Source organism: Amphibalanus amphitrite, unplaced genomic scaffold (genome assembly GCF_019059575.1).
Source record: "Amphibalanus amphitrite isolate SeventyFive unplaced genomic scaffold, NRLGWU_Aamphi_draft 000208F_arrow, whole genome shotgun sequence".
Classification (NCBI taxonomy): Eukaryota; Metazoa; Arthropoda; class Thecostraca; order Balanomorpha; family Balanidae; genus Amphibalanus; species Amphibalanus amphitrite.
In genome coordinates, this window is record NW_024881703.1 from 274,826 (window position 1) to 295,298 (window position 20,473).

General features: G+C 46.3%; 2 protein-coding genes across 2 annotated transcripts; both read right to left on the minus strand.

The window, feature by feature from the left end:
• LOC122385087 lies at positions 1-2,414 on the minus strand. Its single transcript, XM_043373094.1, has 2 exons — positions 922-2,414; positions 1-596 (listed from the first exon to the last, which is right to left on the minus strand). Exons 1-2 carry the CDS (start codon positions 2,279-2,281, stop codon positions 589-591), a joined length of 1,368 nt encoding a protein of 455 aa, XP_043229029.1. The 5' UTR covers positions 2,282-2,414; the 3' UTR covers positions 1-588.
• Positions 2,415-2,598: 184 nt separating this feature from the next.
• LOC122385088 lies at positions 2,599-4,459 on the minus strand. Its single transcript, XM_043373095.1, has 2 exons — positions 3,604-4,459; positions 2,599-3,285 (listed from the first exon to the last, which is right to left on the minus strand). Exons 1-2 carry the CDS (start codon positions 4,413-4,415, stop codon positions 3,255-3,257), a joined length of 843 nt encoding a protein of 280 aa, XP_043229030.1. The 5' UTR covers positions 4,416-4,459; the 3' UTR covers positions 2,599-3,254.
• Between the last annotated feature and the right edge of the window lie 16,014 nt (positions 4,460-20,473).

Here is a 20,473-nt window from a genome sequence, read left to right on the forward strand (position 1 = left end):
GATCGTGCAACGGCCTCGCAATCAAGCTGAATTCCGCGATGTGCGACCTATAGAAGCCGCACAGGCCCAGGAACTTCCTGAGAGCTGTCTGATCGCCAGGCCGCGGTATCGCCTCAACAGCTCTGATGTGCTCCTTCGTCGGTCGAATCATACCACCCTCGATGCTGAAGCCAAGGAACGACTCCAGGGATGTCAGCAGAAACCGGCACTTCTCGCCGTTCAGCGTCAGTCCAGCTTCTCGTAGTCTCTGCAAGACAGAGCGCAGATCCTCCAAATGTGACGACTCGTCCCGGCTGTGGATGCACCAGTCATCGAAATACGCTGCCACACATGGCAGGTCTTGTGTCAGCCTCTGCACCAGACGGTTGAACGTACTGGGACCGTTGCAGAGACCGAACGGCATTGTACGAAATTGCAGTAGCTGGCCATTAAACTGGAAGGCCGTCTTCTTTCTGTCCTGTTCCCTGAGAGGGATCTGATAGTATCCCGAGCGAGCATCGAGCACTGAGAACACTGTCGACTCCGCCAGCTTCCCGATGACGTCTGACACCAGCGGCACAGGCTGACGATCTTTCACCGTCACCTCATTCAGTTTCCTGAAATCAATACAGACACGTATGTCGCCGCTTTTCTTTTTAACAAGCACCACGGGGTTCATGTAGTCACTGTCACTTTGTTCTAGCACCCCATCACGAAGCATTTGATCGATTGCACTTTGAGCTCGAGACATATATGCCGCTGGCAGTTTATGAGGGCGACACACTATGGGCTGGTCACATGTTGTTTCGATCTTATGCTCTATCAAACTGGTGCGCCCGAGACCATTGAACACGTCCGCAAACTGGCTCTTAAGCTTTTCAAGTCCGTTACACGAAGCATCGCTGCTATCATCAAAGTCACACTCCCTCAGTAAATCCTCACCGGTAGCCAGCATCCCGACCTCGTGGAAGCATCCCTCCTCCCAGTCCAGCAGCGGCGCCTCACCGGCGGCAGTATCTTCCTTCACGCTGTGTCTCGCAGATGGCGCCACCGGAGCGGAGGGAGTCGCAGATGGCGCCACCGGAGCGGAGGGAGGCGCAGGCGGCGCCCCACTCTGAGCAGTCTCAACGTAGCCCAGAGATGGCGCCACCGGCGCGACGACCGTCCCTCCGACGCAGGCGCCACCGGAGCCAGGTGACGTCACACTGTCGGCCGCGCCAGCTGGGTGTCGATTCACACCGACAAGCACAGCTCCACGGTCGAAGTCGATGGACGCGCCGAACTTCTGCAGAAGGTCTGCCCCCACCACGCCGCGCTGCACGTCGGTGATGATGAAGTCGTGCATCAGCGTAGCGCCACTGAGCGAGACAGAGCAGTTCAGCAGACCATACACAGGCATTCTCGACCCATTGGCAGCGATAACATAGTCGTCTTTAGCCATGGAGTTGGGCCGGAAAGAAGTGGGCAGACAGCTGACGGTGGCACCGCTATCTGCCAGAAGCTGCATCGGACAGCCATCGATGTCGATGTCGACGTAGACACGGCCATCATCGGAGACGGGTGAAACCGCGATGCCCTCCATCCGTCTACCAGCCAGTCCGTCGCCGGGAGCGCGGCACTGTGCACGCACATGACCAGCAATACCGCAGCGCCAGCATACCGCCCTCGGGCCAGACCGCGCCGGGTCGCCGCTCCTCACTCCTCCCCTCGGAGCGGCCGGCGAACGCACCGTGCGCCAGGTCACGTGATCACCACCGGCAGCGCCTCCAGAGCCGCGCGACCCGAGCCGGCCGCTGAGGCTGAAGCACATCAGCGCTGAGTTGACAGCCTCTTCCAGCTTACGGCAGGAGCCAGAGTTCAACACTGCTGCCCTCATAGGATCTGGCAGTCCACAGACAAAAAAATCACGAGCAAGAGCTGCCTTATTGCTCGCTGCAAACCGCGGGTAAACTTGTTCAACTAAAGTCACCACACGGTCACGGTACTTCTCGACCGGTTCAAGGTCAGCCATTCGAACACGAAACAAATCGAGCATAAACGCATCACGGTACGGCTCTCCAACTTTAGTGAGATACGTTTTGATTTTGGCAAAGCTCTTTTTGTCAGCCTCCGGGCAGTCTGTCAGCACAGTATTGCCCATACCGAGCAGCGCAGGAAAAATCCTGGCTTTCACAGTATCGTCCCACGCGTTGGCCGTCGCCACAGCCTCAAAGTAGTCGATGTAATCGGTGATCGTGCACTGTTCGGTTTTAGGCTGCGGCGGTACAAGCACTTGCACTCTCGTATCACTTTCACCATCCATGGTGTGGGGCTCAGACTGCGGAGCGGCCCACCCGCTGCCACCAGATGTAGCGGTCAACTGAGTGTATTTCAACACAAGCGCCTCTAGTGGCGACCGGGCGAGGTAGTCACATGACGTAAGCGCACTACGCGCTACAATATGTGTCTGACCCTATTTTACATCCAATAATAACATAATTACCTCTCCTGCAAACGAATTCAAAGAGCATGGTATGTTGAAGACCTTTGTCGATCAAAATTGAGGTTCCTCTACTGTTGTTTGTGAAGCAAGAATGGTATGTCTTACCCCGCCACAGCGAGTTTAGAAACTGAACTTTATTTTCTGTGAGATGAGTATCCTGAAGGAAGATAATGTCAAAGTTCATAGTTCTCAGGTAATGCATAACATCTCTGCGTTTCTCTTGTCCTCCCAGACCCCGGACATTTACTGATGCAATTTTAATGTTTCTCATAAAATGTTAGTGTTTGTCTCTCGACCTTAGACGCGGTGCTGAACTTTGCTCCAAACCAAAACTTCATTTTCCTTTTTGCACTACTTTGTTGTATGTGTTGCTGAGACAATATAGTACTACATTGGACATAGCTTTCTCCTGGTGCGTTACGGTATGGCCGATCCGTCCAGTGACCATACTCACGAAAAGGGTGCCACACTGCATCTGCAACTCGGGCCGGGACCGGACGATTCGTGACAGAACGGCCCCCTCGGCGGGCGCCAGTTGGCATCCGGAGACGCGGGGCGCGGCAGCATGGCCACCCACACCAGCGGGTGGACCGCGGAACCGACGGCCGCCGCAACGTGCACGACCGGCACAGACCGCCACAGGCGCCGCCAGCGACGGGCGCCGGCACCGACGGAGACCGCGGCCGAAGCACACCAGAGGCGGCGCCAATCACACATCGAGCTCCTCGGCTCCCATTGCACGTGTAGAAGAGTCCGACCCCGCCGCCGCCGCCGCCGCCGCCGCCGCAGACACTCACAGCCGATGCACCAGCCGAGATCGTCGTCTGCAAGGCAGACATGGGACAACGCAGAACGAGAACGAGAACACAATTGACGAGTAGACATGCACACACATCAAACATCAAAATCAACAACGATCCTTTATCGTCGAGTAAGTAAGCGACTAGCAGAAAGTGAACACGTGCTGGTAAGCGAACTTCGCAAGGCTGTATAAGTGCGTCAAGCGTGAAAGAGCAACCTTGACACATATATATGAGTACGCTTATTCTTTGACGCTGAACCCTAGCTGACGAGCCTTAGCAAGTGATTCCACCCGAGTACTTGTTCCAAATTTTTCTGATTTGTAGTACACGTGTCCCCACCTGGTAAAAACAGTGTAGATTTTTTTCGCTTTCTTAGCCTCCAGCAGAGACCGCTGAATCTGGCTCTTCAGGGCGGTTAGACTTTCGTTGATGTACAGGTCGTTGCTCCCTCGCAGCTCCATCCTTCTCGTCATGAGTCGCTCCCTTATCGATCCGGAACCGGAGTGGACGAATCGGACGATTACACGATGATTTGGTCCTGGGAGGCGGTGAGCCCTGTCGATGTCGCTTACAGAGATGCCCAAGCCCGGGAACCGGCTTTGCAGAACTCTGATGACCAGCTGGTTGACATCCTCCTCACTCGTTCCCTCCCCAGACCTCGCACAACCGACACCCCCGGCACCACCGCCGCCGCCACCGCCCAGCGCAGCACCGCCGGCCGCGCGCTCCTCGCTGGGGCCGGCGGAGTCCGTGCCCCCGGGCGCCCGCCCGGCGGCCGGCCGCAGCGGCGCAGCCAGGCTCGGGTTGCGGTGGGGCGCCATTGCTCGGCCGGACAAAATCAGGCACGGGATTCGCGAGTTCATTTCAGCGTTCTCACTCCTCTCGCTAAGCTTCTTCATTTCTTCACGCGTTTCTTTCAGTTCCGTGGACATCCTCTCTATCTCCAGATCCTTTTCGTTCACGTGCTCTTCTAGGTCCTTGATTCGCGCGTGGAGAGCATCAAATTTTGTCTGGAGACTGGCTTTGAATTCGTGTAGTTCTTTGGAAATGAACAGGGACAGGCGACTCTCGATTCCTTCCACTGCATCCTCGATGAGTTCCTTCACCTCTCCCTTGCGAGGCGAGGGGTCGAGCGGCCTGCGCTTACCCATCGGCGCGGTGACAGAGTCACCAGACTCGGAGCGGTCTCTCTTCCCCGCTCCGTCGTCGCAGCTCCGGACCAACTCACTGACGGACGATCCTCTCCGGAGCGACCTGGCAGCTGCAGCTTCGACACCACCAGAGTCGCGACTCGGATCGGCCATCGTGGCCCTCGCCTCACACACAATAAACACCAGTTACCGTCACTGCACTGTGGCTGTCGGCGCTCGGGCGCGTGCGTCAGAGCGGAGCGCTGCCCGCCGCGTCCGTCCGCGCCGGGAGTGACCGGTCAACTCTGCATACAAGTATACATATTACAATTCCGCAGGTCCCAGCATAGAGACACCCTGTCTTTTCTTTAACATCCCTTGTCGTGAAATATAATAATGATAAGTTACGTTATATAATACCGACATAAAGAAACCAAAGACAAAGCCAGCAACGAAACAAGCGAACGTATGGAATATCAGTTTACAATACATACTTATTCAAACTTATAACAGACTTGCCGTACAGACGACACAAAGCACTTCAATGATCACCTCGCTGTTCAAGATACACGCAGCGCTTCTTACCAGCGCTCGGAACGGACTGAAGGCGCCGGCAGAATGGGCAGTTGCGGCCGACCACGATAATTAGGTCCAATTATCTGACGTATTAGAGCTGCCAGATTACCAATGTTATCAATTACAACACGGACACATGGTATGCCAAATTCTTTTAAAACGGCTGTTCAGCCCATAAGTCTTCTTAAAATCTGGACTGGATATATAATTCTAGCGTGTCGGTTACTTCTCGTAACAGAACATTCGGGAACTGTGCTTGCTTCCATTGGAAATCTGGCAGCTCTAATTCTCAACCGCTATCGGCAGCCGGCCGGTTAGCCGGCGCCTTCAGCGTTGTTACAGTTTACGTCTGTTACTGTCCGGTGAAGGAGCCCGCTGGGATACTGCGCGGGATTTGTATGGGAAATGTATTTAGGTCAATGGATGGCTGTGAATGAGGGTTGAAGTGGGGGATGGGGGTGAGATTGCTGTGATGATAATACGGTGATTCACTACATAAATGGCTGAATGAACTTTAAGTTGATTTACTCCGCGAATTACGTCGAAATACGATTCAATGTAAAGTAACGCGACCGTTCTTGCTACATATTTGGCGACCGTGACAGGACACTGGGCAAACCGAAATTGATAAATACGTAGAATTAGCGACAAGACAAGGCTTATCCGGACTGGAAGCTCTAGAATTCGCATCGAAGCAATATGAGAAGGATCAGGAGCGGGAAGAAAGAAAGCTAACAAGGGAAAGGGAGCGTGAAGAAAAGGAACTAGAGCGTGAGGAAAGAGAGAAGGAAAGACAGTTTGAAATAGAAAAGCTGCGACTTTTGGATGGTTCGATGGCCAGCAATGGTACTAGAACGAGTAAGAAGCTTCCAAAGCTCCCTCCATTTGAAGAAAATGGTGACATGGACATATACCTGACAAGATTTGAAAGAATCGCCCAGTCTAACATCTGGAACAGAGAGGATTGGGCGGTATCATTGAGCGCTCTGCTCACTGGAAAGGCTCTGGAAGTCTATCATCGTTTGAGTGCAGACGAGGCTGATGACTATGAGATCCTCAAGGAAGCACTGCTAAAGCGGTATGGTCTTACTGCTGACGGTTTTCGCAGACGTCTGCGGGAATCGCCTCCGGAAGAATACGAGACACCGGAGCAGTACATAACACGTTTGTCGACATACTTGGATAAATGGATGTCCCTGAGTGAGTTTCCGACATCTTTCGATGGTCTCAAACAGTTGACCCTAATTGAACAGTTTCTATCGAGCTGCCCAAAGGAACTCGAGCTGTTCTTGAAACGAAACGGCCATAAAACACTAGAAGAAATATCCAGCGCTGCCGAACAATATCTAACGGCCAGTGGACAAACCCTGCACGGACTGCGCGCAACGGAAAAGGAGGCTATCCAGAAGCGCAGCTGGAAAACTTCGACACAGCCAACGACGACCATGCTGCCTTCTGCAGCGGCCCTTCAGGTATCGGCAAGAGCGCAAAAATGCGCGTTCTGCACGCTCGGGCATGAGACGGCACAATGCAGAAAGGCAGAAGCACTCTCGGTGGACAAGCGGCGCCGTCGGCTTCTCGCTGTCGGAGCTTGCTTCATCTGCTTAGGTCCTCATCACATTGCACGAACATGTAACAACGTGAAATGCTGCGAAAGGTGCGGAAAGCGACATCACCGCCTGCTGTGCACCGAAGAGGAAGCTGCACCCATCGTGACTGCTCAGTCCCAGGTTGAAGAGAAGGAACAAGTTCTTTTCCAAACAGCTAGAGCGGTGGCAGTCGGACCCGCTGGCAAAAGGAACGTAAGAATTATCCTTGATACTGGTTCAAACCAGTCATTTATATCAACATCTCTCTCTCGGGATTTGAAATGTCAGCGGCTTGGAACCCAGCGCAGAACGATCTCAACATTCGGTGGTGATCGCATAACCCACAAAACGATGAACTCTGTTTCCATCAAACTGATGAAGTCTGTGACTCTGACAGCGGCGGAAACTGAGCAAATATGTGGCCCCGTCAACGTCAAGTCAGTGGACTTGAACGACTATCCACATCTGAAGCACCTGACCCTAGCTGACTGTCCGTCTAGGTGGCAATCAGGAGATATCGACATACTGATCGGTATGGATCTCTCTACAAGGGACTTCTTACAAGCTTTCGATCGATTCGCCGCACGAAGAGGAATGCCGAAAACGGTGACAAGTGACAACGCAACAAACTTCAAGGGCGCAGCAGCACACCTCGCTCATTCCGGAGTAACCTGGAAATTCAACGCACCCCGAGCTCCATAGTGGGGAGGTTTTTATGAGCGACTCGTGCGCACAACGAAAGAGGCTCTGCGCAGAACGCTTCATAAGAGTATGCTCTCATTTGAAGATCTGCAAACTCTGCTGTGCCGCATAGAAGGTGCAATAAATGCAAGACCGCTATCGGCGTTGAGTGAGGACATTGATGACCTTCGGTCACTGTCTCCAAGGGACTTTCTACAAGTCCCTGCACTGGACAAGCCCGATGTCCCGGGTTTGATTGAGCCTGAGAGCCAGAGCCGAGTGCTCAGGAAGCGCTGGATACATTGTCTTGAGGTTCTCGCTCATTTATGGAAAAGGTGGCACACAGAATATTTGCGAGAGCTGCGGATTCCTCCCCGAGAAGAAAGAAGCAATACAGCTATCGGAGATCTGGTAATCATCAGAGAAAATCCGTATCAGTCCCGATCACTCTGGCCAATGGGAAGGATAGTTGAGCTTCATCCAGGCAGAGATGGACTGACACGAGTCGCGACCATGCGAAGGGCAGACGGCACTACATCAACGCGGCCTGTACAGAGGCTGCATCGTTTGGAGTGCGGCTAGGCCTCAGGATTGAGGAGACTCCTACAAGGATGCCGGTCAGCACATGCCACTGTGTTCTATCGGAACGGATTGAGTGAAATTGTCATTTCACCGGGGGGAGAATGTTACAGTTTACGTCTGTTACTGTCCGGTATAGGAGCCCGCTGGGATACTGCGCGGGATTTGTATGGGAAATGTATTTAGGTCAATGGATGGCTGTGAATGAGGGTTGAAGTGGGGGATAGGGGTGAGATTGCTGTGATGATAATACGGTGATTCACTACATAAATGGCTGAATGAACTTTAAGTTGATTTACTCCGCGAATTACGTCGAAATACGATTCAATGTAAAGTAACGCGACCGTTCTTGCTACAGCGTGTTCCGAGCGCTGGTGAGGGTCGCTACGTGTATTTTCTACAGCGAGGTGATCATTGAAGCGCTTTGTGTCGTCTATACGGCAAGTCTGTTATAAGTTTGAATAACTGTTGAATTGAATAAGTGAATAAGTGTAAACTGATATTCAATAGGTTCTGTTGTCTCGTGCTGGCTCTGTCTTTGGTTTCTTTATGTCGGTTTTATATAACGTAACTTATCATTATTATATTTCACGACAAGGGTTGTTAAAGAAAAGACTGAATATTCAAATATTTTAGTGCAATGATTGTTACAATTGTTTATAAAATTCTGCACATGGCAGAATTATTATCCCTAAATCTTGTGACAAAAATCGGATACAAAATAAAAAGACGAAGGCAGCAACGACACAAGTGAAAGTATTGAATACCAGTTGACTGAACATACTTATTCAAAATTATAACAGACGGCAAGTGTGTTATAATTTTGAATAAGTATGTATTGCAAACTGATATTAAACACTTTTCTCGTTGCTGCCTTTGTCTTTGGTTTCTTTATGTCGGTTTCATATAACGTCACTTATCATTATTATATTTCATGACACGGGAGGTTAAAGAAAAGACTGAATATTCAAGTATACTAGTGCAATGATTGTTACAATTGTTTTTAAAATCTTGCACATGGCAGATTTATTATCGCTAAATCTCGTGACAAAAAATCGGATACAGAATAAAAAGACAAAGGCAGCAACGAAACAAGTGAAAGCATTAAATACCAGTTCACTGAAAATACTTATTCAAAATTACAACAGACTTGCCGTACAGAAGACACGCAACGCTACAACGATCGCTGTAGAAGATGCACGCACCGCCCTTCACCTGAGCTTAGAACAAACCGAAGTCGCCGGCAGAATGGGCAGTTGCGGCCGACCACGATAATTAGGTCATATTATCTGACGCATTAGAGCTGTTAGATTACCAAGGTTATCAATTACAACACGGACACATGGTATGCCAAATTCTTTAAAAACGGCTGTTTACCCCATCAGACTTCTTAAAATCTGCACTGGATACATAATTCTAGCGTGTCGATTACTTCTCGTAACAGAACATTCTGGAACTGTGCTTGCTTCCATTGGAAATCTGGCAGCTCTAATTCTCAAACACGATCGGCGGCCGGCCGGTCAGCCGGCGCCTTCAGTCTGTTCCGAGTGCTGGTGAGCGGCGCTGCGTGTATCTTCTACAGCGAAGTGATCATTGCAGCGTCTGTACGGCAAGTCTGTTATAATTTTGAATAAACTGATATTCAATTCGTTCACTTCTCCCGTTGCTGGCTTTGTCTTTGGTTTTTTATGTCGGTTTTATTTTACGTAACTAATGTATAATATTTCACGACTTGGGGTGTGTAAGAAAAGACTAAATTTTCAAATTTTCTAGTGCAACGATTGTTACAATTGTTTTTAAAATCTTGCACATGGCAGATTTATTATCGATAAATCTCGTGACAAAAAATCGGATAATGAATAAAAAGTCAAAGGCTACTCTCACGAAACAAGTGAAAGTATTGAATGCCAGTTCACTGAACATACTTATTCAAAATTATAACAGACTTGCCGTACAGACGACACGCAACGCAACAACGATCGCTGTAGAAGATGCACGCACCACCCTTCACCTGAGCTTAGAACAAACTGAAGTCGCCGGCAGAATGGGCCAGTTGCGGCAGACCACGATAATTAGGTCCTATTATCTGACGCATTAGATCGGTTAGATTACCAAGCTTATCAATTACAACACGGACACATGGTATGCCAAATTCTTTAAAAACGGCTGTTTACCCCATCAGACTTCTTAAAATCTGCACTAGATACATTATTCTAGCGTCTCAATTACTTCTCGTAACAGAACATTCGAGAACTGTGCTTCCTTCCATTGGAAATCTGGCAGCTCTAATTCTCAACCGCGATCGGCAGCCGGCCGGCCAGCCGGTGCCTTCAGTCTGTTCCGAGTGCTGGTGAGGGGCGCTGCGTGTATCTTCTACAGCGAGGTGATCATTGAAGCGCTTTTTGTCGTCTATACGGCAAGTCTGTTATAAGTTTGAATAAGTGTGTATTGTAAACTGATATTCAATAGGTTCTGTTGTCTCGTGCTGGCTCTGTCATTGGTTTCTTTATGTGGGTTTTATATAACGTAACTTATCATTATTATATTTCACGACAAGGGTTGTTAAAGAAAAGACTGAATATTCAAATATTTTAGTGCAATGATTGTTGCAATTGTTTATAAAATTCTGCACATGGCAGATTTGTTATCCCAAAATCTTGTGACAAAAATCGGATACAAAATAAAAAGACGAAGGCAGCAACGACACAAGTGAAAGTATTGAATACCAGTTGACTGAACATACTTATTCAAAATTATAACAGACGGCAAGTCTGTTATAATTTTGAATAAGTATGTATTGCAAACTGATATTCAACACTTTTCTCGTTGCTGCCTTTGTCTTTGGTTTCTTTATGTCGGTTTTATATAACGTCACTTATGGGGCATTCCAGGACAGCTCAACCACAGCCGAACACCCTCATATTTTTAAAAATTCTGAAACTTTGTGTATAGGGTAATCTGACACGCTGGAGACGGCCCTGCCAATATTAGACCTCTCTGACTAAAGGTCACAGAGTTATAGCCTCCGGCATTTTGGAGAGGTCACCCTAAAGACCAATCTTTGAGGGCATATATCTCAAAGAAAAAAATATTTTATATATGAAAAATATATACCGATGGACTCAAAATTGATCAAAAAAGATTTTGGCTATCTCGAATTTTTTTTTTGAAAATTTTCAAAATTTTTGATTTTGTGACCAATTTTTCAAAGACCTGACTCGACCTTTTCCTCATCGAAATTGTACTTTTCGTCTATAGACAAAATGTTTTTTGATCAATTTTCTTTCGATAGAAAAAATAAAAAAAAATGGGTTCTGCCTTTAAAATATATTTTTCGCCACACATAGATGGCGCTGCTGACGCTGTTTTTCCTGAATAATTACTGAATTGAGATAATAAGATGCAGATGATGATCAAAGTGTGTTTCCCAACAACAGCTCAAACGGCGTTCGATAGCCCTGTCAAATTTGTCGAAAGAAACCAAATTTCGTTGACCTAGGGGTCACCGATGACGTCACAGGTCAGGTCAAAAATAAAATGTTTCACCGTTCACGGGGCTTCTAGGGAAAGCGCTATAACACCGAGTAAAACGCATTTTGTCGAAAATCAGCGATAAGGCGTCAGTTGTCTAGTACATATGTTGCTATTAGAAGTCACTGGTCATACCAGGTCAGGTCACAGGTCACAGGTCAGGTCACCAAAGGTCACCACATGAACCCAAGTTTACTAAGGTTGTGCGATACATGTTTTATGGCCAGTTTTTCATTTCCAACTCAATGGTGTTGGTTATAAGACTATCAGGTACGGAATAGGTCACTTTCTGGTGGAGGTCAGCCGGTCAGGTCAAGGTCAGGTAAAAAACGTCAAATTTCAAAGTTGATATTTTTGCATAAAATGGGTATTGATTCTATGCAGCTCTTCACGGGGAGTCTAATGGTGGTCTTTGTTTTGCGTTACGAGGTCTAGAATTGCTGAAAATTGAGTTTGAAAATTTAACGTCACCAATTTTGAAGTTTTTTTCGCTATATAACTTGGCCCAAAAAAGAGGTATCGATCTCAAATTTGGTATGTAGATAGAAAGCGGTAGGGACTATCACATATATTCCGTTTTTTCGAAATTCAAAAAACATTTTGGATTTTTCGGCTATTGTATTCAAAAAATCTATTTTTTGATTTTTGGGGGTCAAAATCCAAAAAATCGAAAAACCGGAATAGCAGTTTTGTAGCCCTCTTGATTCCACACCTTTTATTTATTAAACATTTTTCTGTATCTCTAAAGCTGTAGGCCTGACAGCTCTTCCCGCGAAACCTTTTTTTGGGTCGAAAATGGCAGAAATGACGTCACTCTGACGTCATTAGCGGCCAACCTATCATAGCCTTTGGAAAAAATGTTTGGTCACCATGTGCGCTAGCTACTCCCGGGAGGGTACTGAAAGTTTGGTGACGATCGGCGCAGCGGTTCTCGAGATATATCGAAAAAACCAAAGGGGGCAAAAATGCCCCCCCCCCCCACCGCCTCGAAGGTTAAATAGCCACTCAAAAGGGTCACAGTGTCTTATTTGTTGTTAGAAAACACGTATCTGTCATGAACTGTATCTTATCATCTAAATTCCGTAATAATATAGGAAAACAGCATCAGCAGCGCCATCTATGTGTGGCGAAAAATATATTTTAAAGGCAGAACCCATTTTTTTTTTATTTTTTCTATCGAAAGAAAACTGATCAAAAAACATTTTGTCTATAGACGAAAAGTACAATTTCGATGAGGAAAAGGTCGAGCGAGGTCTTTGAAAAATTGGTCACAAAATCAAAAAATTTGAAAATTTTTTGAAAAAAAATTCGAGATAGCCAAAATCTTTTTTGATCAATTTTGAGTCCATCGGTATATATTTTTCATACCTAAAATATTTTTTCTTTGAGATATATGCCCTCAAAGATTGGTCTTTAGGGTGACCTCTCCAAAATGCCGGAGGCTATAACTCTGTGACCTTTTGTCGGAGAGGTCTAATATTGGCAGAACCGTCTCCAGCGTGTCAGATTACCCAATACACAAAGTTTCAGAATTTTTAAAAATATAAGGGTGTCATTTTTTAAAAAAATTGGTCGTTTTGTCCTGGAATGCCCCTTATCAGACACGCAACGCTACAACGATCGCTGTAGAAGATGCACGCACCGCCCTGAGCTTAGAACAAACCGAAGTCGCCGGCAGAATGGGCAGTTGCGGCCGACCACGATATTAGGTCATATTATCTGACGCATTAGAGCTGCCAGATTACCAATGTTATCAATTACAACACGGACACATGGTATGCCAAATTCTTTTAAAACGGCTGTTCAGCCCATCAGTCTTCTTAAAATCTGCACTGGACACATAATTCTAGCGTGTCGATTACTTCTCGTAACAGAACATTCTGGAACTGTGCTTGCTTCCATTGGAAATCTGGCAGCTCTAATTCTCAACCGCTATCGGCAGCCGGCCGGTCAGCCGGCGCCTTCAGTCTGTTCCGAGCGCTGGTGAGCGGCGCTGCGTGTATCTTCTACAGCGAGGTGATCATTGCAGCGCTTTGTGTCGCTTGTACGGCAAGTGTGTTATAATTTTGAATAAGTATGTATGTACTGCCTTTGTCTTTTTATTCTGTATCCAATTTTTTGTCACGAGATTTAGCGATAATAAATTTGCCATTTGTACAATTGTAACAATCATTGCACTAGAATATTTGAATATTCAGTCTTTTCTTTAACACGCGCAGTGGAAGGGTTGCGAGTACTACGCCCAGTGGAAGGGGGGGCGGATGTCGCCCCCCCTAAGATCTCAGCTCCCACTGAAGGTAGAAAGACGAAATTTGGAGGGTAGGTGGGGGCAATGGGGAACTCTGTTGTGTGTGAATTTCATGACCCTAGGTCAATATCTTCAAGGTCAAATGAGGTCAAACGTGGTCAAATCTGCCATATTAGAGACTTTTTTGCGTTTACACGCCGATAACTCAAAAAGTTACCGGCCGATTTTCTTTTTTCTTTCAGTATACGAAAGAACAGACATTTGGGAGTATGTATAGCGAATTTCTAGATAATCCAACAATAAATATGGCAGTTAGAAGCCTGCTAAGGGTAAAATGTCGCCGGCTGAAGCGGGATCGGCGGACGCGGGAAACGCGGCAATCACAATTTTGTGTTTACACACTCATAACTCAAATTGTTACCGGCCGATTTTCAAAATTCTTTGACCATATGATTGCCTGTACATTTCTCAGTCTTCTCACCGAAGTTGACGCGAATCTAATGTAATCAGCGGTAAGGAGCGCGATGTAAAGACGGAACCGTCTCGCCCCGGCACAGTCTACAATTCAGGCGGCGCGTAACGGCTAGCGTCGGCAGGATGTTTGACTTTACACCGCTATTACTAGAAAAGTTGTGAACCGATTTTCTTATTTCTTGCACGAGAAGATCCGCAATTCAATTTTGGACAGGTAGCCAAAATTTCACATTGATATTATGTTCGCGGCGCGAGTTATTGGCGAAAAACAGGAGGGGTGGGCGAAATCCACCCCCTCCCCTTCCACTGCGCGTGTTAACATGCCGTGTCGTGAAATATAATAATGATAAGTTACGTTATATAAAACCGACATAAAGAAAACCGACATAAAGAAACCAAAGACAAAGCCAGCAACGAGACAAGTGAACGTATTGAATATCAGTTTACAATACATACTAATTCAAAAGTAAAACAGACTTGCCGTACAGACGACACAAAGCGCTGCAATGATCACCTCGCTGTAGAAGATACACGCAGCGCCCCTCACCAGCACTCGGAACAGACTGAAGGCGCCGGCTGACCGGCCGGCTGCCGATCGCGGTTGAGAATTAGAGCTGCCAGATTTCCAATGGAAGCAAGCACAGTTCCCGAATGTTATGTTACAAGAAATAATCGAGACGCTAGAATTATGTATCCTGTGCAGATTTTAGGAAGACTGATGAGCTGAACAGCCGTTTTTAAAGAACTTGGCATATCATGTGTCGGTGTTGTAATTGATAACAATTGGTAATCTGGCAGCTCTAATGCGTCAGATAATAGGACCTAATTATCGTGGTCGGCCGCAACTGGCCCATTCTGCCGGCGACTTCAGTTTGTTCTAAGCACTGGTGTAGGGCGGTGCGTGCATCTTCTACAGCGATGTGATCGTTGTAGCGCTGTGTGTCGTCTGTACGGCAAGTCTGTTATAAGTTCGAATAAGTATGTATTGTAAACTGATATTCAATACGTTCTGTTGTCTCGTGCTGGCTCTGTCTTTGGTTTCTTTATGTCGGTTTCATATAACGTAACTTATCATTATTATATTTCACGACAAGGGTTGTTAAAGAAAAGACTGAATATTCAAATATTCTAGTGCAATGATTGTTTCAATTGTTTTTAAAATCCTGCATATGGGAGATTTATTATCCCTAAATCTCGTGACAAAAAAATCGGATACAGAATAAAAAGACGTAGGCAGCAACGATCCAAGTGAAAGTATTGAATACCAGTTCACTGAACATACTTATTCAAAATTATAACAGACTTGCCGTACAGACGACACGCAACGCTACAACGATCACATCGCTGTAGAATATACACGCAGCGCCCCTCACCAGCGCTCGGAACAGGCGCCGGCAGACCTCTGTCAGGGTCAGGACCTCTGTCAGCCTTCTTGATACTTGGGATTGTTTTTAGTCAACATGCTTCTTAAATACAGGGTGATCGAAAAAAGTGTCACCCCTAATTTAAAAGCCATGTAACTCGCGATTGGTTGGTCGTACGACTTTGCGTTAGGCAGCATTGGCAAGAGCATACAATTTCCTTTCGAATGGATGTAAATATGGATGGTTTATGCCGCAAACGAAGATGTAGCTATTCAAAAAGTATGTTGAGGACGCAATTTGGTGTGTTCAAAAGTTTGGTTGTGCAAATTTGTACTTTTGACAGAGTTTTTGATCTGACAGCTCACGTGCCAGCTCACGTGAACATTTCTTAACTGTTCCATGGTTATACCGCTGCATAAAATTGATAATCCGGTAGTGCAGGTTGTCGCAATGTTTCGCTAGTTACCGGCGAATTTGTGAATAATGAGGCCGCATGTTTGCAAGGAAGATCTGATAAGGTCTTCCTTGTCTAAGGTCAGCTGAGAAACGAGTCTAAGGTCAGCTGAGAAACAGTCTGCAGTGAACAACATACACTCCATGTGTAATGTGTAAGGTGTGTATCATGTTGAGTTACGACACTCATTGTTCTCGTTCAGCGGTGTCCGATCCCTTTCGGTGAATTTCGTTTCACGTGAAAGCCGCACATTGACTGGTTTTTAAGCCCATGGGGACATGATTTGGAATAGAAAACAATCATGAATACATTCAATTGAAAAGAAATTGCCTGCTCTTTCCGATGCTGCCTGGTGCGTAGTCATCCGACCTACCAGTCGCGAGTTATGTAGATTTTAAGTTAGGGGTGACACTTTTTCGATCACCCTGTATGATATACGTCAATGTTAAGGGATTCAAAACATCCATTAAAACGACGTACAAGAGTACGGAAACCACCAGGTAAACTTGAAAAGGGCCTTGGAACAGAGCCAAGCGGTGCTGCTCCTAAAACTGCGACAAAGTCAGCACTTTTCCCCGCAACTCGTTGTCCAGACGTAAATATGCTTCAATCGGCAGTCGGCCGGTCAGCGGGCGCCTTCAGTCTATTCTGAGCGCTGAAGAGGGGCGCTGCGTGTATCTTCTACAGCGTGGTTTATCATTGCAGCGCTTTGTGTCGTCTGTACGGCAAGTCTGTGATAATTTTGAATAAGTATGTATTGTAAACTGATATTCAATACGTTTACTAGTCTCGTTGCTGGCTTTGTCTTTGGTTTCTTTATGTCGGTTTCATATAACGTAACTTATCAACTTACCTTCTGCAGCGAGGAGATCTTAGTCTGTGCTCTGTGTCGTCTGTACAGCAAGTCTGTCATAATTTTGAATTAGTATGTTTTGTAAACTGGTTTCAATACGTTCAGGTGTGTCGTTGCTGCCTTTGTCTTTTTGGTTTCTGTATCTGACTTTTTTGTCACGATATTAAGCGATATTAAATCTGTTTTGTGCAAGATTTTAAAACAATTGTAACAATCATTGCACCAGAACATTTGTAGATTCAGTCTTCTTTAAGGTCGCGTGTCGTGAAATATAATAAAGATAAAGTACGCAATATAAAACCGACATAAAAAAACAAAAAGACAAAGCCAGCAACGAGATTGCTGGTTTCACGGCCGCTGCTAGCACCTTGCCATCACACGCAGCGAAATCTGAAATCGGTTTTCAGATATTGACAAACTCGGACGCTCCAATATTAGATGATGTTAGCTCTTCTCCAAAGCCAATGCAGTGATTTGTTCCCAGACTTAACCTGACATCGACGTGACTTGTAGACCTACGTATGGAAAATTTACCAACAAAATCCGCCTCGACCATTCCTTAGGAAGTTTGACGAGGAGCCAAAAATCTGCATCCCTCCTCAGTGTTTCGTGTATTCATCTCAATACTTCAAGAAGTCCGGTTAAAAAATATGCGCACAAAACGCACATTAACCAATTTCAAACAGAAAAAACTTTCACCAATCACACGCAAAGCCGAGACGAAACTTCATCTGTCATTCAACTGTAAAAATGATGTGAATTTACCACGAAAACAGAGTAGCAACTAGAGATGTCAGTCGGATACCAACATTTTGGTATACCGATACCAAACCGATACCAACTTGGTATTTGGTACCGTAAACGGGGGTGTCTTTGCCATGTTTTCAACTTTAGACGCTTGTATTCTTTTAACTTGTTAAATTATTGGGATGACTCTTATGTTCAAAACACGGATGAAGATTAGCTCTTTGGGTTTTGCTATGATCGTATTTATAGCTTGCCTAAAAATATAAATTTTTAAGGAAATAAGTCCTGGCAAAGTTAAACTGAAAAAGGGGTGACTTTGCCGCTATGCCAAATAATATTTTTGTAACGCTAACAAATACTTTTTGGTGCATTTTTGTTCCATTGTATGAGGAAGGGAAACCATCCTTAATTGTTTAATAGGAAAAATAAAGCAATTCGAGGTTTTTGCTCTTAAACGATGTACAAAAAAGGAGAGATGCCTTACTTTTTATAATACATTATAAAAGCAATTCGAGGTTTTTGCTCTTAAACGATGTACAAAAAAAGGAGAGATGCCTTACTTTTCATAATACATTATATTTGTTGAAAATAATTGAGATTTAATAGTAACTAGAAACTGAAAAATGGTTCAGAATAGTTGAATAAGCACAGATTTTATTGTATCGGTATCCTAGGACCATGCAGCTTTTTCCAGCGGCATTAAGCGGAACAGAAATAGTATGTTCTTGCGGGAACATACCGACACCCTTATTATCAGCATTTTGATCTATAAAATAATACAGATTTCTACAGCCAGTCTTACTGGCAAACTCAGGAGTTTGCCAGTAACCTGACTCCATGATCATGATCATGGCTGTGCTTAAAAGTTGGGCCCAGCTTCATCCATTTTTCATTTTGGTTATTCTTATCAATCATCCATCATTTGTGCATAAAAAATTATTACATTCTTCGTAAAATATCACTGGAGATCACCCTAAACCATTTTTTGAGAAGCATGGCAAAGTCACCCAGCAAGGCAAAGTCACCCCCGTTTACGGTATTTTAATCCCCCTATATTTGGTATTTTGTTGGTATTATGAACCCATACTAATATATGACGCAGATAATTTGGTATTTTATCTGCCTCATATATTAGTATGGGTAATTGCCTCATGTTCCTAGGTTGGTTCGGTTTCGATATTTTCTCACGGTTTTGGTTGGTATTTTGTTTGGTATCGGTATTCCGATTTTCTATAATTGACATCAATAGTAGCAACCAACAGCGCAGAACTAACATGCTCGGTCCGAGCTCAACTCGGCAGGTGTCAGCTCTCACCGCGCCGAACAGTTTCACAAACGGCAAATTACCGAGGTTACCACAATCACGAATATGAATGATCATTATGATCTGAATGATCATTATGATCTGAATGATCATACAAAACACAAATACTTGTAATTGTAAGAAGTGTTGCCCGCACTTTTAATTGTAAAGAAGTGTTGCCCGCAAATCGTAGTCACTTATGCTCACAATAAAACCACAAAAGTTAGGTCTGATGCGTGAAATTCATGGCATGCGAATCGGTAACCAGTAATATCGCGGTAGGGGAAGACAACAGGTCATGTACAGTCGTGTACAGGTTGATGGTCCCCTACTCTTTATCCACCGGGTTCCTATGGCTCAGCATTGGCAGCAGCCGCCTGGTACCGGTAGGCTGTGCCGCATGACCCGAGAGTGAAGCGGCACAGTCTACCCACGCCGTTTGACATCGGCTCGGGTCGCCGGGTGGAGCGCTTTGTAGACCAGCTGTCGCGTCAGACCAGCGCGGGGGAGGGGCTCGTCTCGGTGGTTGGCGTGGGTTGGCGAGTGGTGTTGGGCGAGTTGGTGGACCATGGGGGCTGGGCGGGTGTGTGTGGTCACTTGCTGCATTGCACATTTTGCGTCGCTTAACAATTGCATTCCTGTTTTTGCTAAGCAAAATGCACGGAAGACCCAGCGAATATAATTTACTTGTGCATTGTGCAAAACGTGATTTGACACGGTATCGAGGCAACCATAGGTCTTGTGCCACATATATGCATGATATTTAGGCAAAACGCTTATGAAAATGGTAGATTGATCGGATTGATCCTGGATGTCAATTCGTATGTTAAATGTCGACATGTATTAAATGAACGAATGATTCAATCAATCAATCAATCAATCGACAATTGACATGTAGATATAAAACCGTGTAAATGGCTCGCAACGACTATAATCGAACCAGATCCTAACTCGGAAAAGTAGCCGGAGCCCCGATGAGGCTCGAACCGGGACTCCACGTTGAAATTTTTGGCAATGATCCATCGTCATTCCACCAAGCTAGAGCGACCGGCACCCGGAACCACAAAAACATTCATTGACTTTGCTGCCGACTCCCGGCCCCGCCGCCCGCCCGGCCAGACTTTGCCCCGGCCGTGGCCACCATCCGGTGTAGCTCAGCGTAGGAGTGCTAGACTGTCAAACTGACCGGTAGTGAGAGGAACGGTTCGAGACGCTTCGCGTGCTGGATGTTTATTTCTGTGTCCGAGGCCATGCGATTAGTCCACTTTACAGAAAGATTATTTGGTGACAGGTCTGTTTTCTTTCTTTGCTGCAATTCATGAGGAGACCGTATGGACCCTTACCTGTCCTTCCGCACCCCACTTGGGAGATTTGGTGAATATCTCTAAAGCGAATTTTTGGGACGGTGGATTACGATCGGTTCTACGCGACAAGTGACCACTCACACCCAGCCCCAGGTCCGCTCACTCCCTCCCCACATCACCCCCGCCCCACACCACACTCCAGCCCGCCTCATCCACCGAGCCGAGCCAAATAGACAGGCCTGACCCTTACCCCCCCCCCTCCCCCCAGCCGTTGTAACGCAGCGTCCGGTCAAATCGCTCTACCAGGCGACCCGAGCCGGTGTCATACAGTGTGGGTAGGCTGTGCCGCTTCACTCTCGGGTCATGCGGCACAGCC